This window comes from Sciurus carolinensis, unplaced genomic scaffold, assembly GCF_902686445.1.
Source record: "Sciurus carolinensis unplaced genomic scaffold, mSciCar1.2, whole genome shotgun sequence".
Lineage (NCBI taxonomy): Eukaryota > Metazoa > Chordata > Mammalia > Rodentia > Sciuridae > Sciurus > Sciurus carolinensis.
The window spans coordinates 578,675-598,970 of NW_025920187.1; the positions used below are offsets into that span (position 1 = coordinate 578,675).

The following is a 20,296-nucleotide window of genomic DNA, read 5'->3' on the forward strand; positions in this document are numbered from 1 at the left end:
TTTATTTCCTACATTTTATGAGTCTTTCTGAGGAAGTGAATGCCTGTAAGTGTATGTTGGAGAGTTGACTCAATGTGTTCTTCTAGCAGTGATAAAGTTTCTGGTCTGATTCTAGGTCTTGGACCAACTTTGTGTTGACTATTATGTAAATATGAAGTACACAAATTTAATTCATCAATTTCTTGAAAAATCTTTCTGGTTGACTTGTTAAGACCATCCCAGCAGAGGGACTAGACAGGAGGAAGAGAGTGTAACCAGTACAGTGTGATCTCATGTGCCACCAAGGTGAACTGCAGACCACCACACAGCATGCATTTGAGGGACAATGGGGATAATTTTAGCCAGTGCATCATTGTCTCAGGAGTCACCCACGGTTTCCCACTTACAGAGCAGGGACTTGGTGATCACAGGGAAGAACTGTCCTTCAGCACAGAACTGGACTCAGGGTCATCCAGAGATCAATGTAGTGCAGTGGACTCTGGACTCTGCTGTTCCTCCCACATCACAGTGGTCCAGGACACGGCCAGGACTAAAGGTCACTAAGGAACAGGAAGTCTGTCAACATGCGTATACCAGCAGAGAGAAAAACTCAGGTCACACACGGTGACAACATAGTCAGACTGGGTTTCAAAGAACCTATACATAAGGGTCACCACACTCCTGAACACGTGGACTCATTCCAATAAAGTTAACCATTTTACAAAAGAACTGAACAGACACTTCTCAGAAGAAGACATACACATGTCCAACAAATATAGGAAAACAGGTTCAACATCCCTAGCAATCAGGGAAATGCATGTCAAAACTATACTCAGATTTCATCTCACTTCAGTCAGAAAGACAAACATCAAAAACACAAATAAGAAATGCTTGGGAGGTTACGGGGGAAAGGGATGACTCATATATGTTGTGTAGAACTTCAAATTAGTACAACCACCCTGGAAAATAGTATGGAGATTCCTCAAAAGAAAAGGAAGGGAAAACCCATATGACCAGCAATCACACTCCTTGGAATTTATCTCTCTATAAAGTGAGAATATTGTAGTGATAAAGTCACAACTATGTATATAGCAGCAGAACTCACAAAGGCTAAGTTTCGCCACTAGGCCAGGTCCTTCTTACCACATGAATGGATGAGTAAAATGTGGTCTGTATTCACAGTGGAGTATTACTAAGTCATGACAAAGAATGAAATGATGGCATTTGCAGAGAGGTGGATGCAATAGGAGAACATCATGCTGGCCAAAGTAAGCCAGATTCTGAAATCAAAGGGTTAAATGTTTTCCCTCATATGCAGAAGCTAGAGTAAAGTAAGGGTGAAAAGTTGGGGAGGGCAGTGGTATCATAAAGGTAGAGGGAAGATCTGTGGAGAAGAAGACTGAGGGACTAAGTAGTGAGGGAAGGGTAAGGTGAGGAAATGCAGAAGGAAATTGAAAAAATTGTGCTGTGCACGAGTATAAATACACCAAAGAGCATCCGCCTTAATGCATGTCTATAAAGCATACTCGTAGGTACAGGAGGGGAGAGTGGGGAGTGAAGCAGAGTCACTGGGGACAGAGTGGAGCAACTTCCATTCCATCCATGAATGATCCCTTCAAATGAGCCCAACTATCATGTATGAACATAGTGCACTAATGAAACCACAGGAAAGTTCACCATGTGGCTCTGTCAAGTGGGTGGGGTTCAGCACATCCTCATTCAATTCATGGGGCTGGTGAGATGATGTCACGGTAGGCACGCACTAAGAGTTCTGAACACTGTAGAGACATGTCAGTTCCCATAATCATTGGACATTCACAGTGTCACTGTGATGGAGATAACTGTCTAGAATTACTGGAAAATACTAAGAATGAAATACAATTCATGAAAGAGTTTCCCTGTTACAAAAGGTCACTCTTTCATCTTGATGTGCTTCGTATTCTGTCCAGAGCACATGTAGCCCCTGCAACTGTGCAGATTAAACGCTGCTCTTCTTTCAGCCAGTATCGTATTCATGCACAAATTGTTGGACATTCACGGCACTCAGAAGCTGTGCCGATCAGGCTTAGATTCAGCATCAACAGCTCCCATTTGAATACACAAGTGCTCAGTCTAGTAATACTCCCAGGAATTAGCAGGAAGAGTGGAAAGGGTTTTTGCTCCTCATGATGACCTATTCAACATGAAACACCATTGCCTTCAACGTGGGTTGACTTCATTCATCACATGGTTCTCATGGGGAATTGATAAAATGCAGGTGTTTCCTTAAGTATTCCTGACATCAGGAGATCACAGTGCATGGGCTCCCTGGATTTGGCATGTTGCTTGAATATGTGAAGTTCTTCACCCCCAGAGTCCATTGGGAATTGAAAGTGCTAGACCAGGGATGTAAATGACCTTCCATGGATCATTGATGGGATGATATGAAAATTCTATTCCCTCAGTCCATAAATCCTGAGAGCATGGGACCCATTCCCGGACATCAATCAGAAGGAAAAGGAGGACTGGCCCCTGGAGTCCCGTTACAGTCTATAACCATCTAAGGCAGGTTCATGTCCTTCAGCCTCAAAGAGTCCCCAGTTCACAGTTCTTCATTTTTCCCTCCACTCTATTATTGCTATAGTGTATCTAAAGTTTTCCTGCAAAAATTCTAGTCTGAAAACTCTTCAAAATGCAAACAAAGAGAAAGGTTCCAGGGATTCCTCAGTGGCATTATTTTGCAGCACCTGCTGTGAGGTTCTGCCAAAGAAATCATGATCAGATCATCACTGTCCCATTCTCAGAGTCCAAAATTGCTCAATACGATGAAACTTTGGATCACCAATCACAATTTATTTTTATCAAGCAGTGAATGTGGCAATAAGTAAGAGTTAATGATTCTTTCAACTTTCCTTTAAAATCTGGGCTCCCAGTATCTCCCACAACTTCCAATGGTGGCTGCAGCTGGACCCACAACACCACACACACACAACTCCTCATCATGGCAGATGACTACGTGTGGTTTGAAGGGTTACCTTTCCCTGTTTTTGGTTTCAGCTCTGAAGGTATAAAAGAAGCATGTTCTACGTTTGAGATAAAGGATGAAGATACAGTAATGGTTTCTTATCCTAAGTCAGGTAAGGAAAGAGGACAGGAATTACCCATGAGAAAGGTGAGGTCTGCATTCCTCACTCACTCAACAGATGGATGGAATGTGCTCTAGATGGCAACGAGCCCTGGTTTGGGGGGACAGGGCAGTGGTGTCCCATGGCACTTCCATTCAGACAAGTGCAGTGTGACATGAGTGCTCAGCAGGGATCATCTGAGGATTTGGAGGAAGATGTAGGAGTGCATTATGAGCAGGTTCAGGTGTTTGTGTGGTGGCATGGGAGAAGGGGTGGTGAGGATGACCAGTGAAGACCTATTAGCAAAAGAGCAGCTCAAGCGAAGTGGAAAGGCTGAAAGGGAGGACATTGGGGAAGAGGAATATTGTAGAGTAGGTGAGTCAGCATGGACAATGGCTGGGAATCAGAAATGAGGCAGGAAAATGCAAGGGCTGAAAGGACATGCATCCTGCACCTATGGGAGTGAGCCTGGGGGCAGGAGCAGTGCAAAGTGGGTGAGGATTGAGAACAAGGCATTGGCAGGGCAGGGCAGGGTGCTGGAGGTCAAGGAGAGTGGGGACTCATAGAAGGATCTCAGCAAAGAGCCAAGAGGTGGAAGCAGCCTCAAATCCATTGACAGGTGAATGCATAAGCAAGGTGTGTCACATTGATACAATGGAATACGATCAGCCTTGTCAAGGAAAAATATTCAGACACTTTCTACAATATTGATCAATCCTGAGGGCACCATGCTCAATGTGATATTTTGGAGAAAAGGGGCAAATATGATAGGGTTCCATTGGTTCAAAATACCTAGAGTAGTTTAGTTCATAGAAACAGAGAACTACATGGTGGATCCAGGCACTGAAAGATGCAATAAGTAGGGAAATGTTGTTAATAAGCAGAGAGTTTCAGTGGTTCAAGATGAACAGGTTCTGGAAATTGGCTGAGCAACCAAAGGAATGCGATTACCACTACTTAGCACTACCCACGTGCATGCTTGGAATGGGTACATGGTTATGTTTATGTTATGTATTTTATCATGAATTTTGTTCCCAAGTCAGGTGGAAATGAGTGACCATCACCTTTCCTTCCTTATCTAGGCACCAACTGGTTGGCGGAAATTCTCTGCCTGATTCACTCCAAAGGGGATACCAAGTGGATTCAGTCTGTGCCCATCTGGGATCGCTCACCCTGCTTAGAGACAGATGTGGGTTACAAATGTCTAAATGAGAGTGAGGGCCCACGGCTCCTGATGTCTCACCTTCCCATCCATCTCTTCCCCAAGTCTTTATTCACTTCCAAGGCCAAGGTCAGTGCCTAATATTTCCTCAATGCTTTTTGAACTCCCATGTACCTATGTAACCCCTGTAGATCTTGCTGGGGTGTCTGCTCATGGGGTAGGTTGGGAGACACCTGAGATTCTCAGACATTGAGACGGATGAGAACATAGCTCACACCCTACCTGAGTGGGAAGATTTGGACCATGGCACACATTAGCCAGCCTGAATTCAGGGGTGGTGGCACGGGCTAATGCCAGGATCCTAGAAAACAGTATTTTTTTTGTGAAACCAGATTTTATAACTGCATATACACATAGAATATCCCTACCTTTCAGTTCTTGAAGATGTTAGGCAACATTAATTCAATAAGACCTCCTGCCAGGGAGGTGGATTCACCCAAGTCAGCATTGCCCGTGTGGGGGGAGACCGTACATATATTCATACCTGCATAAATCCTGGATCTGTTCAGGAAGGAGCCTGGCTCTGTATTCTACCCACTGCAGCCCACTGCATGTCAATGTGCTTTGTGATCAGCAGCCACTTCAGCCTCCCTGTGGCTGAGAGATCATCAGCACGGACCTGGATATCCATGATCTAAGGGGCCACAGACTATTTTTAGATATATACTTTGTTAAGGTGTCTATTGACTTCTGAATTTTTTTATGTTTCTCTTTAAAAAACACCAAGAAATCCTAGATTAATAATCTCCTTTTGTGCAAATTACATAAATTTGCTTACAGTGATGCTGAGGCAATAGAACCTTTTCCATGTCTCCTGTTGGGTTTCATTAACCTCTGCCTGATTGAACTGAGGCCTAAGGAGACATGAGACCTCTAATAATAATACTAGTAGGGTTGGTGCAAACACATCATCCAATTCTGATGTTCAAGTACTCAGTCTGTGTGTGTATGTGTGCGTTCAGTTATGTTAAATACCAGTGCCTTAACATGATAATATGTACACAGGAGGGCAGCTATCATGCAGACAGGACTTAGAACATTTCTATAGTTCAAAAAGATTCCCCATGCCCCCTCTACCAATCAGTGCCCACCAACTGAGGGAAACACACCCTGGAATATAGTTAGAGATTAGCTTCCTTCTTCTTGAATTTTCCATAAATGCATTCATGCTGCATGAACGTAATATCTGTGAGATTCCTCAGTGGTCCTCAGTGTGTGAATGACTGTATATTTTTAGGTACCTGAATAATTCATTAATCCATCTGCTGTTTGTGGTCATTTTGGGAAGACACACGAACACCTCACCACTTACCATTTAATACTTTCCAGCAGCTTCCCATGTTCAGGAGAATAAGATCCCAGATAGAAGAGACAAGGTATTCTTCTTACATTCCTAGAATAGGAATATTAAATAGGAACTTTAAATTGTCTTTTTGATTTATGACTGCTATAACTAATTCTTTAACAGAACTTGCTTATGCTTAATAGGAACTCAGAAGAACTGCCTGGGTAAAGATCAAGATCAGGTGGAAATGACTGATTGAGACTGATTTTTCATTCCCTTTTTTCCTTCCAATAAGGTGCTGTATATCATGAGAAACCCCAAAGATGTTCTTGTGTCAGGTTATTATTTTTGGAGTACGTCAACACTTTCAAAGAAAATCGAGTCACGGGAACAATACTTTAAATGGTTCATCCAAGGAAACGGTGAGTGTTCCATGACATATAGATCTGCTTCCTCAACTGTACTGGTGTTTCTCCTCACTTCCTGGTATCCCTTTTGTGTTATTTTTCTGCATACTTTCCCCTATGAGAGAAAAGAGACAACCATTGATTTTGTAAAACTGCCTTCCTTCAATTAGCATGTTGTTCTCCAGTTCCATCCTTTCTCCTGCAAGTGACACAACTGAGTTCTTCCTTATGACTGAGTGAAACCCACCATGTGTATGTAGCACGTTTTCTGTACCCATTCATCAGTCAGTGGACACCTAGGCTGGCTCCATACCTTACCTGATGTGATTGAACTGCTATCAACATGGCTATGCATGTATTACTATAGAATGCTGACTCTAATTCTTTTGGATAAACACCAAGGAGTCTATAACTGGATACTATGGTGGTTCCATTGTAATCTATTGAGGAAACTCCATACTGATATCCATGGTGGTTGTACTAATTTCCAATCCCAATAGTGTATAAGTGCATTTATGCATTTGCACATGTTGAACTATACTCTCATCTCTGGAATAAAATCAACATATTATGATGTATAAGCTTACTCTTGAATAGGATTTGCTAATATTTTAGTAATGTTTTCTGTGTTTCTCTTCACAAACACAGTGTGTTGTGTTCTGTTGTTTTGTGATTGATATGTCTTTTATCTGGTTTGGGTATCAGGATGATAGTGTTTTTGCAGATTGAATTCCAGAATAGTCCCCCTCTCAGTTTCATTAGGTAGTTTGAGGAGCATTTATAAATTATGCCTGAATCAAGTGGTCAGGGTTCAAAAAATGACAGGGACCGCCCAGCCCCTGTTTTGTTAGCGCGTAACCTGCAGTTCTGTGCCTGCCCTGCAGTGCCCTATGGATCATGGTTCGAGCACATACGTGGCTGGATGTCCATGAGACACAGGAAGAACTTCCTGCTGCTGAGTTATGAAGAGCTGCAGAAGGTGAGCAGGCTCTCATAGTCAGCGCCCACTGCTCCCCGCTATCCTTCTCCGCTCAGATGGTCCTGGTGCTCAGTCTCCACTCCACCTTCCCTGTCAGTGCACATCCTCTCAGAGGTCACTGAGAGTAGAAGAAGCAGGCCTGGCTCTCCGTTGCCCTGATGCTGCTGGAACCTCCCCAAGCTCCATGCTCTTTCTCCCTGCCTCTTCCTGGGTTTCATCTGGCAACATCTAAAGGGCCCTTCCACACACCAAGGCAGGGTGCCAGGGCTTATGCTCACACCTGTGGCTGTCAAGGTTTTCCATGCAGAACCCAGGATGCTGACAGGAGCCAAGTCTTCCCAAGGGACTGGCAGAAAACACTAACCCCAGGATGTGTCCCTCTCTCTGGCTTCTCCCTTTGACTGACTAGGTGACAAGAAGTTGAGAAGTCACTCTGTGTGACTCTTCTGAGAGGTCAGGGGCTGGAGTGACAGGAAAGGCCTTTAGGTGGTGCTCAGCACTGGTGGGCTGGGTCCAGGTAGAGCTGGGTCACAGGAAGACCTCTAATGGTCTGAGCACAGGAGGGTGACTGTGGTGACAGTCAGTGTGCTTCTCCAAATAGCAAATGAGGTCAGTCGCTTGTTTGCAGGTAAATAACGGACGTACGTCTGAGTGTTTAGATAAGCCACGTACACCGACTGGATCATTGTACGTTGAATATGAACTTATTCTAAATTTTTCCTCTGTTGGAGCAGGACAGTGCCACACTGAACCGCCCAAAGCTGCCTGGTTCTCTGAGTAACATTCATAAGTCCAGACATCAGTGAAAGCTATAAAATTTTAGAATTTTTATTTTCAGAATTATAAAACAATGTAATAAAAACTAGAAGAGTGAACAGCACTTTAGAGAACGCTTGCCTGGTAGTGCTGCCTTGGGGAACATACAGGATGCCATAGGCACAGGCATCAGCTTCCCCTGGAGAAAGGCCTCTGTTCTCCTTACTGCAGCTACTTCGTGTTCTTCCCTGTTCTCAGCATGAAGTCAGTGCTCACTAAGGAGCCTTGGATCCACGTTCACCTACCTCATCAGCAAGCTCCCACCCTTCCGTGTAATTCTCCCATCAATTCAGAGAACACATTTTTAAATTATTGCCACAGTAGTGTGTCTTCTTGTTATATAGTCACTGGGGCTCAGGGAAAAACCTAATAATGAAGCACTACCATCCTAACGGGAAGGGCATGGAGCCCGAGCATGTTCTTTCTTCTTATAAAGACCTGTGTTCTTTGTATGATCTCCCAGTGATGTCACAGGGATATCCATGATCCTGGGACTCGAGTACAGGAAGACATTCCAGACCCATGTATTTTTCAAGTGCTGGATATGGACAGGGTGTCACGTGGAGAAAGGAGGAGTCTTTGGGATCTTTGTCTCCAGGCCTTAGTTTGCACTCTGATGAGTCTCTTTAGAAATCCCAACACCTGCCTCTGCGGTGACCTAAACTCACCCCACTGGGAACCCGTCCTGACCTTGACATCACACACCCTTCATGCACCTCTTCCTCTCCACTTTCTCTTTCTCTCTCCTTGTGGAATCCATCTCAGCCTTTTCCCATTTGGATAAATCTTCTTCTCCTCTTTCTCTCCCACATGTCTCCTAACACTCCCATTCCAATCTTCCCATGTCTGCTGTCTTTCCCTTTCACAGCCTCACTCTTGATTGTTCACACTTTAGGACCCAAGAAGCACCATAGAGAAGATCTGTCAGTTCCTGGGAAAGAAGCTCAATCCAGAAGAACTGGATTCAGTCCTCAAGAATAGCTCCTTCCACGTCATGAAACAAAACAAGATGTCCAATTATAAAATGTTGCCTGAAATGTTAATTAGTAAGCATTTCTCATTGACAAGGAAAGGTAAATGCTCTGATTTCAGAATGCATGAGATTATTTAGAGGGTACTCTTGTCTTTACCACCAGACAGTAAGAGTGAAGGTGTTTGAACGTATCAACTTTAATCATTCATGGCCCTGAGGCCGCTAGTGTTCCCTTATGAAAAAAATGTTTCCATGGCAGTGGTGCTGGGTGCAGGTACCTGGGGAAAATTGATTCAGTGCTGGAGAGGAGGAGGGTGGTTCTGGAGATGGTGGTGTCTGGTCTACTCCACTGGTGAATTCCCAGGAATTGCACTAAAGAAAGTGATACCCAAAGAAAGAGCAAACTGAAGAAGGTAGAGAGGAGGTCATTTGCTAGGAGACATTGTAAGGCCTCCTTCCTATGAGGAAAGATGAATCACATCAATACCCTTGGATTCAGGCCTATTGAAAATGTCTAGTGCAAGTGATGGCAGAACCTGTTTTTCCAAAATTCCTCCAGTTCACATGTATCTGGAATGGTGAACCATGGCATAAATCTACCAAATGCTTCAAAAGATACTCAAGAGGTCAGGATTCCTGACACAGAGTACCTGGGTTACAGAGGGATAAAACAGAGAAATGGGCTGAGGATATTGCTCAGTGTGATGGCACAGCCCAGCAGAAGAATCAATGAAAATTGTCTGATAATGAAGATAACAATGAAAATGGGAGGAAGAATGAGTGTTTATAGCATAGCAACCACATGTTAGAAATTCTGCTACTTTATATTCACATGTTTGTAGTGTTTACAAGCACAGAATTCATTAGTTTACATATTCTTACTATATTATATTAATGTTAGATTGGACCACTATGTGAAAATTAATGTACATGATACATAAAATAGTAGTGTAATCACATAGTAAAGGGTTTGACTTATGTCCATAACCTTAGCTTCCATTCCACCCCTCCACTCTCTTAATGTTAACCCCTCCAGGGCTTCCTAAATCCTTGTGTGAAACAGGGTATGATGCTCACATTTACTCATTCATCCTCAACACCCTCAACAGTATTTATTGAGTGTATACCACGTGATTCTTGGAAGAACCAAGTCATAGGCAAATTATGGAAAAAGTGTTGACTTGCTAATATGATAGAAATGCCATTTGCACATTACACCTGGGAAAGTCTAGAACATGTTATGTTTGATCACTGCTGGGAAGTGAACAAGGATGGAGGGGCACAGTTCTGAACTGAGGGCCTCACTGAATAACTGCTTTGCGATAAAGGTTCAAATAAGGCAAAAGGACAGGAAGTGAATACGTCCAGCAGGACAGCACTCTGGAGTTAGGTCATGACAGGAGAAGAGCCCCCAGAGGGGGAGCCTGGCATGTTTGAAGCTGAGTAGCCACAGGGGTGGGTCTGAAACAACAAGGACACTATACCTAGAGCCACAAGTGCCAAGGAATTTAGCTGAAAGGACCTGGAATCGTGGGAAACTGAGCCAGAAGTGACTGGAGAGACTGGACTTGGCAATGGATCAGCAATGGCCTCATGTGCAGAATGACTTCTAAGAGAGAATGGCCAAGAGCAGAGATTACTTGTCATCTGCTCTGATCACCCAGGTCAGAAACTCTGTTAGCTTGGGCCAAAGGGCTAGAAACAGAAGTGGTCAGAGGTAGTTATATTCCAGGTTCTGATTGTATAGCCAGCAGTGAGGCTTATGGAATCTGCACAGGAAGATTTGGGAGAGGGGAAGTCAGGACACACTTTCCAGGCAGGTAGAAGTGTCAATGGGTGTGGTGGCCGGGCAGCAGGAGGGCTCACCATGACCAGTCAGCATTGTGCAGCCTTCAGAGAGCAAGGAGGACATCCCAGTCTTCAACCTGTCACGAGATCTGATGTGACTCTCCTTCATGTTTCCAGGCATCTGTGGGGACTGGAAGAATCACTTCACTGTGGCCCAAGCTGAAGCCTTTCATAAAGTATACCAAGAGAAGATGGCAGATCTTCCCAAAGACCTGTTCCCATGGGAATAATGTCCAAGAGACTCTGGATCTTCTATGGATGCTGATAATTGTTGTCCTGTCCTGGGATGAGTACAGAACTGGGGAGTTCTAGAATAAAACCCATTTCTACAGGTAAAGGGAGGGAAGGACAGGATGGCATCAAGAACCAATGAAATATAAACTAAAAGAGGAGCAAAAGGAAATCTAGCTGAGTAGAGAAGGACAATGGGAGAGGGAGGAGGCCCAGCAGGGAGGGGGGAGTGAGACCTGAAATGCCTTTTCCTGCAGGGTTGAGTGTTTCTGGATCTACTCAACTACTGTGCATAGCAAATCTAAAGCTCTGACACAAAATTAAAATCCTGCTTCTTCACTCTGGAGCCCTGAATTATACATTTTGCTTCTCTGATCACTTGCTTGTTAAAAATGACTGAGAACTCTCTATTCGATTCATCACTTTCTAACTTTTAAAAGAACTTTATAGTCTTTTAAGTGCATAGATTGTTATACACAGATATGAATATCACACACAATTGTGTCTAATGTTTAAAACAAGAACAGAATGTAGAAGAAGCTAAGGTTCCCTTTCTATTACATTATCTCTGGAATCCATGCGATGATGATCCAGAGGAGTCTAATTTCCAAGCTACTGTTGTTTTCACTCCTAGTGGTGTTTACAGCGTAAATAAGAAGTGGTGTGTGTAGAAGTTTTAAAACTTACCTAAATAGTGAGTGGCACGTTATGTTCACAGAACCTCATTTCTACTCAGCATTGAATCTATGGATTTATCTGAGTTGACATCAATGGTGTAGTTCAGAACTGAATTGAGGCTTGGGACCCCATTGATTTACCTGCTCCCCTGTAAGTGACTCTGAATTCCCTCACCTATTTCACCTTATTAAAAGCCCTATTGGGACCTTAAGCATGACAAAAGCCAGATCAGATATTTCCTTGCATGTACATATAGGGCTGAACTTGACTGTTGAACTCACTGGCATCTTGTAGGTGATAGCAAGTGTTTCTCTAATCATCTTGGAATGAAGTTAAAAGCCAAATCAACTCCTTTACTTGTGCCCACTTTGAGTTATTTTGAAATTCATTAATTTTGGGGGTCTAGTGGCTGAGCTATATAGAATTAGGCTCCCATACCTTGCTGTAGAAAACACCTGTTCCATGAGGATATGATAATAATGGTTGTTTGGGAGTCTTTGTTCAGTCGGGAGAGGGGAACAGGAATTGAACTCAAGGGCCCTAAACGACTGAACCCCAACCCAGCCTTATTATGTATCTTTATTTAGAGACAGGGTCTAACTGAGTTGCTTAGCCACTCATATTTACAGAGCCTGTTTTGAAGTGACATCCTCTGGCATCCTGAGCACCTGGGATTACAGGCGTGTGGCAACTCACCTGGCTTAATTGCTTAGGATTCTGTAAAGGCATTTGTAAACCAATTGGAAACAGCTCTGACTCTTCACTTGGTGCTGCAGATGTCCAGTGGGTAACTGAAAACAAAACCGAGAAGTTGCCTTCCCTGTCTAATTGTCATATCTCTTCTTTGCCTCTCTGAAACATTAGGTCAGGTTTCTCTTCAACTCTGCAGGTAAACATTCATCATTTGCATAGCAGCTCATCTGGACCTCAAGTACAAGGTGATTTGACCTCAATTGGCCTAGCCTGTCTCCTCCCATGAAGGCTGCACGCAGCAAGACAAAGTTAACCAAGACTCTGTCCCAAACAGGCCCCGGGAGTGGCTCCTAAAGTCTCCAGTAAGCAGCTCATTCCTGCCCACTCCCACACCCACCCGTTCTTTCCTCCCCCTGTAGTCTTTTAGCAGGTAGAGTCCCTATCATGGCTTTCTTGGTGACAGCCGCCTATCTTCTCGGGATTGCTAGCTGTCCAAGGACACCTTTTTCCTTCTCCAAGTGCTTGGCCTCAACCTCTTTTTGAGTGGGAAGCAAATGGATTGGGTGCAGTGACCGTTGTTGTCATTCCTTCTTCTTTTTTTTTTTTTTTGCGTTGCTGGGGATTGAACCCAGGGCCTTATGCTTGCAAGGCATGCACTCTACCAACTGAGCTATATCCCCAGCCCTGTCATTCCTTCTTTAAGAGCTTTCTGCTGTTCTTATTTATTACTGTGCTTTGTGTATTTCCATTTGTCTTGTACCTGTGTGGTCAAGGATGTGAGCTGAAGGTCTCATGACAGCATTCCCTGTTAGTTCAGGATCCTCTGCACCCATTGACTGTATCCAGGCTCCCAATATGGAGAACTAAAGATGGCGCCATGCAGAATATCTTCTTTATGCAGTTTCACTGCAGCGTCTCCCATAGCAGTTAATGTAGATTTCACCTACAATTAAACAGGCAGTGCAAAGTTTTTCTGGTGATGTGGATAAGTCAGTTCTTTGAGTTGCCTAAAATGAAAAATGACCCAAGAATTCAAGTATTATCCTAATCATATTCTCTCTCTCTTTCTCTGTCCCTCCTTTCCCTTTTTTATTCTCTGTGGCATTACTTACCCTCAAAGATGAATCACTTGAAGCTCAGTGTTGAGAAAAACAACAAACTTTATCCCAATTTCTTCAATCTCTGACCCCTTCACAGAAGGATCTCAGAAACCTGTAGAACTATAGTTAGAAACAGGAATAAACAATGAAAATCTTCAAAAACGAGGATGAAATTCAAAGGAGTGCTATCAACAACACAATCATCAAATTCAAGAAGGATTATAAACATAATGTTGGAAGAAAAGAAAAAAAAATGTTCAAAAGATAAAGACCATTTCAGAAAATGTTTAAATACAGGAAACAGACAAAGAAAATGAGACAGAAAATAATTGCAGTTTGTAGGGAAGGATCCAAGGTTTTTAATCAAGAGAACGTTCATAAAATCCCAAGGGTCTAATCCTGAAAAATCTATAAGGCAAACCAGTAAGTGGAAACATTTACTCTGAGTAGGCAATGCCAATTCACGTCCAAGTAAACTATGCTGCTTGAAGCATCCTGATTACTTCAAGCATCCACAAAGGACAAAGTCGTTTAAAACTTTACTTCTAACCTGTAACTTGCCCAAGGTATATGAGGCATCATTGTCAGTCACAGTGACACAGCGAGTCATGGAACACCAGGACATATTCCTACAACCTACCCGTGAAGCTGTACCATTGACAATGCTCCCTCCTTCCCTCTTCCCTACCATCCCAGCTCTCTGCTAAGCACCATTCTCTTGTTGTGCTGTGCTCTGTCCTATATTCCACTGCAAGTATAGTCTTGGTTTTCCAGTGGCTGCCTTATGTCCCTTATCATGCCCTGCAGGTCCATCCATGTAGCCCTGAACAAGACAACTGCATGGCTCTTTAGGCTGAACAGAGATGCCAGTGCTGTGATCTGCCACACTCTTCTTGTCCACTCATCAGTTAACAGACCTTTAGCTGCCAGAGAAGTTTATCAGACTGGAGAGATAGTACACGACACCAATCTTCAGTGGCAGTGAAATGTGAGGGAAATGATGTAAAGCAGCTCATATAAGTTTGAGCACCAGCAAATTTATGGTGTGCACAATCAACAACTCAGTAGTTGTTCTCACATGCTATTCTGGAGGAATCCACTAGGCATTAGCATGGTTTGCTCTCTATATTTAAAACACAGTTCTACCTCGATGGACACCAAAGCCCATGACCTTGGAATGTAGTTAGTTCAGGAACTCAGTAAATACCATCCACACAGGTAAAATGGCATGGTGACTTAGATCATGACAGAATCACACAACATAATATTGGAATTTCTACATCAAATTTTAACAACAGTAATGACATAGGGTGCCTAATTTTTTAGAGGAAAGTTTCTCCATCAATACTATGTGTTCATACCTTGCCTATGGTAAAGAGTTTGGAAGTTTTGCTTTAAACAGGATAATCCTTTAACATGGTCAATCACTGTTATTAGTTGTAGTACTAGGAGCAAAAATAGCAACACTGACTAAATAAACACTTCCTTGGCACTTACCATGTGCTAGAAATTGTTTTACTTGCTTACCACGTAATATCATGTGCAGTCCAGGAAATTTTTGAGTAAGGTGCTTTGTTACCTTCATTTTCTTAAAAGGAACGTGAGACAGAAAGCAGCATACACTGCACAGTAAATGTGAAACCAGCAGTCAGATTCAGAGAGGTTGAAAACAGAGGCAGCTTTTGTGACATTACTAATTGCCTAAGATGATTTTACTCAGCAGCAGAAATGACAAATTCGCTTTTATTCTGAGTCACAGTTTTCTATCAAACCAACCATACTCTAAACATAATATGTGTATTTTTTTTTTTTTTTTTTTTTTTTTTTTGCGGTACTGGGGATCGAACTCAGGGCACTCTCCCAGCTGAGCTATCTACCCAATCCAATGTGAGTATTTTATTTATGTTTTTCCATGAGTAATGGCTAAATGCCTCCCCAGACTGATCATGTAACATTGGTAACAGTGAACAAACCAGCCCACACACAAGGTTTTCCCACTATTACCGTGTACCAGAGATGGATAACTGTACAGTTCAGGCATTTTTCATGGCAAAGCCTAATCTCAGCTTTTGGATCTTCAGTCCCAGAAGTACTAATTGGAAGTACTAACTGGTGAAAACACATAGTCATGCAGGTTAGCAATAGAGAAGAGATCAGAAAGCATTCTCTTCTCTGTTGTGGGCGTGATCATCAGAAATTACTTATGAAGATTCCAGAGCAGGGCACAGGCGCTAGACCCATGGCCAGTGCCAGACATTCTTCTTGACAGCTCAGCAGTGCCCTTTTGGGTCTGAAAGCTCTCTCCACATTAAGTCACAAATTCCTCACACCAAATCTGTGAGGAGGGCCTGGTGTGTTAATTACACAAATGGTGGTTGATCCTGTGCACATTTTCAGCAATGTTTCACCTTCCTAGGGGGAAATTTTTAAAGCAAAGACCCCACCGTCCTAGAGTATGCAGTGTGGTTGAGGAGAAAGATAAGAAGCCCACACATTCACAGATATGAATGTCCATGGAGGTGAGGCCACCAATGCAGAGTGTGAAGCCAGGCAGAGACGCTTATGTGGAATAGCAAATCATGCTAAGGGAGAAGACAGAGCTGCTGGAATCACCATTTTAGACAGTGGTGAAGGAGTCCCCTCTGAACGGTCATGTGGATTGGCTAAGATATGAGGATTGTAGGAGGGAGAGAGAACTGCCTGCCATCTTTCAGGAAGACCCAGCCAAAATGCCGATGAGCTGAACTCAAATTGTGTTTGTTCCCCTTGAGGAATGGCTGAAATCCTGCCTGGTTTGCATGGGGGTGGTTTGCTGCTCAGCTCTAGCGGTCTTCTGAGTGGAAGGCCCTCTCAACAACTCTAATATGCAGAGTTTCAGGAGGATTTGGGTGTCTCATGTACAGTTGTTAAACCCTCAAGTCCATAAATACTCAGCCAGGTGTTGAGGTTCAGGCCTGTATCCTAGCTAATGTACGACTGAGGCAGGGGGATTGCCTGTGAGAGGTCACTCTGGAAACTTAGTAACACTGTCTGAAAATATGGAATAAGTTCTAGGGGTGAAACTCCCTGGTAGAGCTCTGCCTGTCTCACATGAAGCCCATGGTCAATGCCCATGAATGTCACAACAACAGTAAAGACACACCCAGGCAGGTTGAACACCTGCTTTCTTTCTCGACTGTGCATGTGTGAAACACGTCTATTAAACAACCACTGCCACAGCTACAGAGGGAGTCATTTAGCTCCCGTGCCCACTAACACAGAGGACTCTCCAGGATTTGAATGTCAGTCTACCTGATGTTGATGCTCACATGTTCCCACTGGTTTGAGAGCTGCATTGCAAGATGTTCTCCATGCAAACTGGAAAAAATATCTTTACTCTTTAGAAGTAGAACCTGACCCATGGCAGCTTCCCATCTCCAGCAGAATGAATGACAATTTTCATTGACCTGTGATTGAGGTTTTCCATGGAGGATTTGGAAGCCAAGGGCAGCTCTGATAATTGGCAGGGTTCTGAACTTCAGTAAGATTCTGTTTCCTTTTTTACATTAATGATTTAGTGGTGCATCAAGATTACACAGAACAGTTGGTTTTGTGCCATACATTCATGTATGTACACAGCACAGTTTGTTGCGTCTAAATGCTGTGTCCCCTTCCCTTTTCCTCTCCTCCTCCCTCCCTGATCCATTTCCAAGACTCTACTGTCTTTTCTATTTCCTTTTGTCTCTCCACCTTCTGACATGAGAGGAAATATAGGACTCTGAGTCTTCCGTTTCTCAGTTAACACATGTTCTCCACTTCCATTCATTTTAATGCAAATGACATAATTTCATTCTTTTTCATGGCTGAGTAAAGCTTCCTGGTGACTATATACCACCTTTTTTTTATCAACTCATTAGTTGACAGGTCGATTTCCTTATCTTGGTTGTTGTCAATCTCACTGATATAAATGTGGATGTGCATATATTGCTGTGTAGAATAGTGACTTGGGTTCTTCTGAATAAATGACAAGGTGTGGTATAGTAGGGTCATGTGGTGGCTCCATTCCTAATCATCCAGAAATCCCACACTATCTCCACAGTGGTTGTACTAACTTCTAATTCCTAAGTGTTTAAGTGCTTATTTCTTCTGAGCCCTCACCAAAATTAATTTATTCTTGATACTTGACATTCAAAACGGAGTGAAATGAGACCATATTGTAGTTTTGACTTCCATTTCCCTGGTAGCTAAGGACATCTGTATTTCCTCTTGTGGAAATTGTGTGTTGCATTCATGTCCCCATTTATCAATTGGAGTATTAGCATTTTGGGTTTAAGATTTTTTGACTTCTTTTTACATTCCGTCAGAAGAGTCGCTGGAGAAGATTTTGTCCCATTTTTTAGCATCTTCCTACACACACCTGCTTTCACTACTGTGCAGACTCTTTTCATTTGATGCCTTCCAATTTGTAAATTGTTTCTTTTATTTCCTACATTTTATGAGTCTTTCTGAGGAAGTGAATGACTGTAAATGTATGTTGGAGAGTTGACTCAATGTGTTCTTCTACCAGTGATAAAGTTTCTGGTCTGATTCTAGGTCTTGGACCAACTTTGTGTTGACTATTATGTAAATATGAAGTACACGAATCTAATTCATCAATTTCTTGAAAAATCTTTCTGGTTGACTTGTTAAGACCATCCCAGCAGAGGGACTAGACAGAGAGTGTAACCAGTACAGTGTGATCTCATGTGCCACCAAGGTGAACTGCAGACCACCACACAGCATGCATTTGAGGGGCAATAGGGATAATTTTAGCCAGTGCATCATTGTCTCAGGAGTCACCCACGGTTTCCCACTTACAGAGCAGGGACTTGGATATCACAGGGAAGAACTGTCCTTCAGCAAAGAGCTGTACTCAGGGTCATCCAGAGATCAATGTAGTGCAGTGAACCCTGGACTCTGCTGTTCCTCCCACATCACAGTGCTCCAGGACAGGGCCAGGACTAAAGGTCACTATTGAACAGGAAGTCTGTCAACATGCGTATACCAGCAGAGAGAAAAACTCAGGTCACACACGATGACAACATAGGCAGACTGGATTTCAAAGAACCTATACATAAGGGTCACCACACTCCTGACACGTGGACTCATTCCAATAAAGTTAACCATTTTACAAAAGAACTGAACAGACACTTCTCAGAAGAAGACATACACATGTCCAACAAATACAGGAAAACAGGTTCAACATCCCTAGCAATCAGGGAAATGTAAGTCAAAACTATACTGAGATTTCATCTCACTTCAGTCAGAAAGACAATCATCAAAAACACAAGTAAGAAATGTTTGGGAGGTTACGGGGGAAAGGGATGACTCATATATGTTGTGTAGAACTTCAAATTAGTAGAACCACCCTGGAAAATAGTATGGAGATTCCTCAAAAGAAACAGAAGGGAAAACCCATATGACCAGCAATCACACTCCTTGGAATTTATCTTTCTATAAAGTGAGAATATTGTAGTGATAAAGTCACAACTATGTATATAACAGCAGAACTCACAAAGGCTAAGTTTCGCCACTAGGCCAGGTCCTTCTTACCACATGAATGGATGAGTAAAATGTGGTCTGTATTCACAGTGGAGTATTACTAAGTCATGACAAAGAATGAAATGATGGCATTTGCAGAGAGGTGGATGGAATAGGAGAACATCATGCTGGCCAAAGTAAGCCAGATTCTGAAATCAAAGGGTTAAATGTTTTCCCTCATATGCAGAAGCTACAGTAAAGTAAGGGTGAAAAGTTGGGGAGGGCAGCGGTATCATAAAGCTAGAGGGAAGATCTGTGGGGAAGAAGACTGAGGGACTAAGTAGGGAGGGAAGGAGAAGGTGAGGAAATGCAGAAGGAAATTGAAAAAATTGTGCTGTGCACGAGTATAAATACACCAAAGAGAATTCCCCTTAATGCATGTCTATAAAGCATACTCGTAGGTACAGGAGGGAAGAGTGGAGAGTGAAGCAGAGTCAGTGGGGACAGAGTGGAGCAACTTCTATTCCATCCATGAATGATCCCTGCAAATGAGCCCAACTATCATGTATGAACATAGTGCACTAATGAAACCACAGGAAAGTTCACCATGTGGCTCTGTCAAGTGGGTGGGGTTCAGCACATCCTCATTCAATTCATGGGGCTGGTGAGATGATGTCACCGTAGGCACGCACTAAGAGTTCTGAACACTGTAGAGACATGTCAGTCCCCATAATCATTGGACATTCACAGTGTCACTGTGATGGAGATAACTGTCTAGAATTACTGGAAAATACTAAGAATGAAATACAATTCATGAAAGAGTTTCCCTGTTACAAAAGGTCACTCTTTCATCTTGATGTGCTTCGTATTCTGTCCAGAGCACATGTAGCCCCTGCAACTGTGCAGATTAAACGCTGCTCTTCTTTCAGCCAGTATCGCATTCGTGCACCAATTGTTGGACATTCTCGGCACACAGAAGCTGTGCCGATCAGGCTTAGATTCAGCATCAACAGCTCCCAGTTGAATACACAAGTTCTCAGTCTAGTAATATTCCCAGGAATTAGCAGGAAGAGTGGAAAGGATTTTTGCTCCTCATGATGACCTATTCAACATGAAACACCATTGCCTTCAACGTGGGTTGAGTTCATTCATCACATAGTTCTCATTGGAGGTGACAGAAGTCCATGGGGAATTGATAAAATGCAGGTGTTTCCTGAAGTATTCCTGACATCAGGAGATCACAGTGCATGGGCTCCCTGGATTTGGCATGTTGCTTGAATATGTGAAGTTCTTCACCCCCAGAGTCCACTGGGAATTGAAAGTGCTAGACCAGGGATGTGAATGACCTTCCTTGGATCATTGATGTGGATGATATGAGAATTCTATTCCCTCAGTCCACAAAGCCTGAGAGCATGAGACCCATTCCCGTACATCAATCAGAAGGAAAAGGAGGACTGGCCCCTGGAGTCCCGTTACAGTCTA

General features: G+C 43.1%; 1 protein-coding gene across 1 annotated transcript; it reads left to right on the forward strand.

The window, feature by feature from the left end:
* The first annotated feature begins 2,917 nt into the window (after window positions 1–2,917).
* LOC124974884 (sulfotransferase 2A1-like) lies at window positions 2,918–11,203 on the forward strand. The gene is made up of 6 exons (XM_047537850.1): window positions 2,918–3,095; window positions 4,166–4,374; window positions 5,886–6,012; window positions 6,882–6,976; window positions 8,688–8,865; window positions 10,731–11,203. Exons 1-6 carry the CDS (start codon window positions 2,960–2,962, stop codon window positions 10,841–10,843), a joined length of 858 nt encoding a protein of 285 aa, XP_047393806.1. The 5' UTR covers window positions 2,918–2,959; the 3' UTR covers window positions 10,844–11,203.
* The last annotated feature ends 9,093 nt before the right edge of the window (window positions 11,204–20,296 follow it).

What these genes read in the sequence shown, in the direction of transcription:
- LOC124974884 (XM_047537850.1), top strand. Translation starts at nt 2,960, where the DNA reads ATGGCAGATGACTACGTGTGGTTTGAAGGGTTACCTTTCCCTGTTTTT. An exon ending in TATTCACTTCCAAGGCCAAG is followed by an intron (nt 4,375 to 5,885) that starts GTCAGTGCCTAA and finishes CCTTCCAATAAG; the next exon opens with GTGCTGTATATCATGAGAAA. An exon ending in TTTCTCATTGACAAGGAAAG is followed by an intron (nt 8,866 to 10,730) that starts GTAAATGCTCTG and finishes TCATGTTTCCAG; the next exon opens with GCATCTGTGGGGACTGGAAG.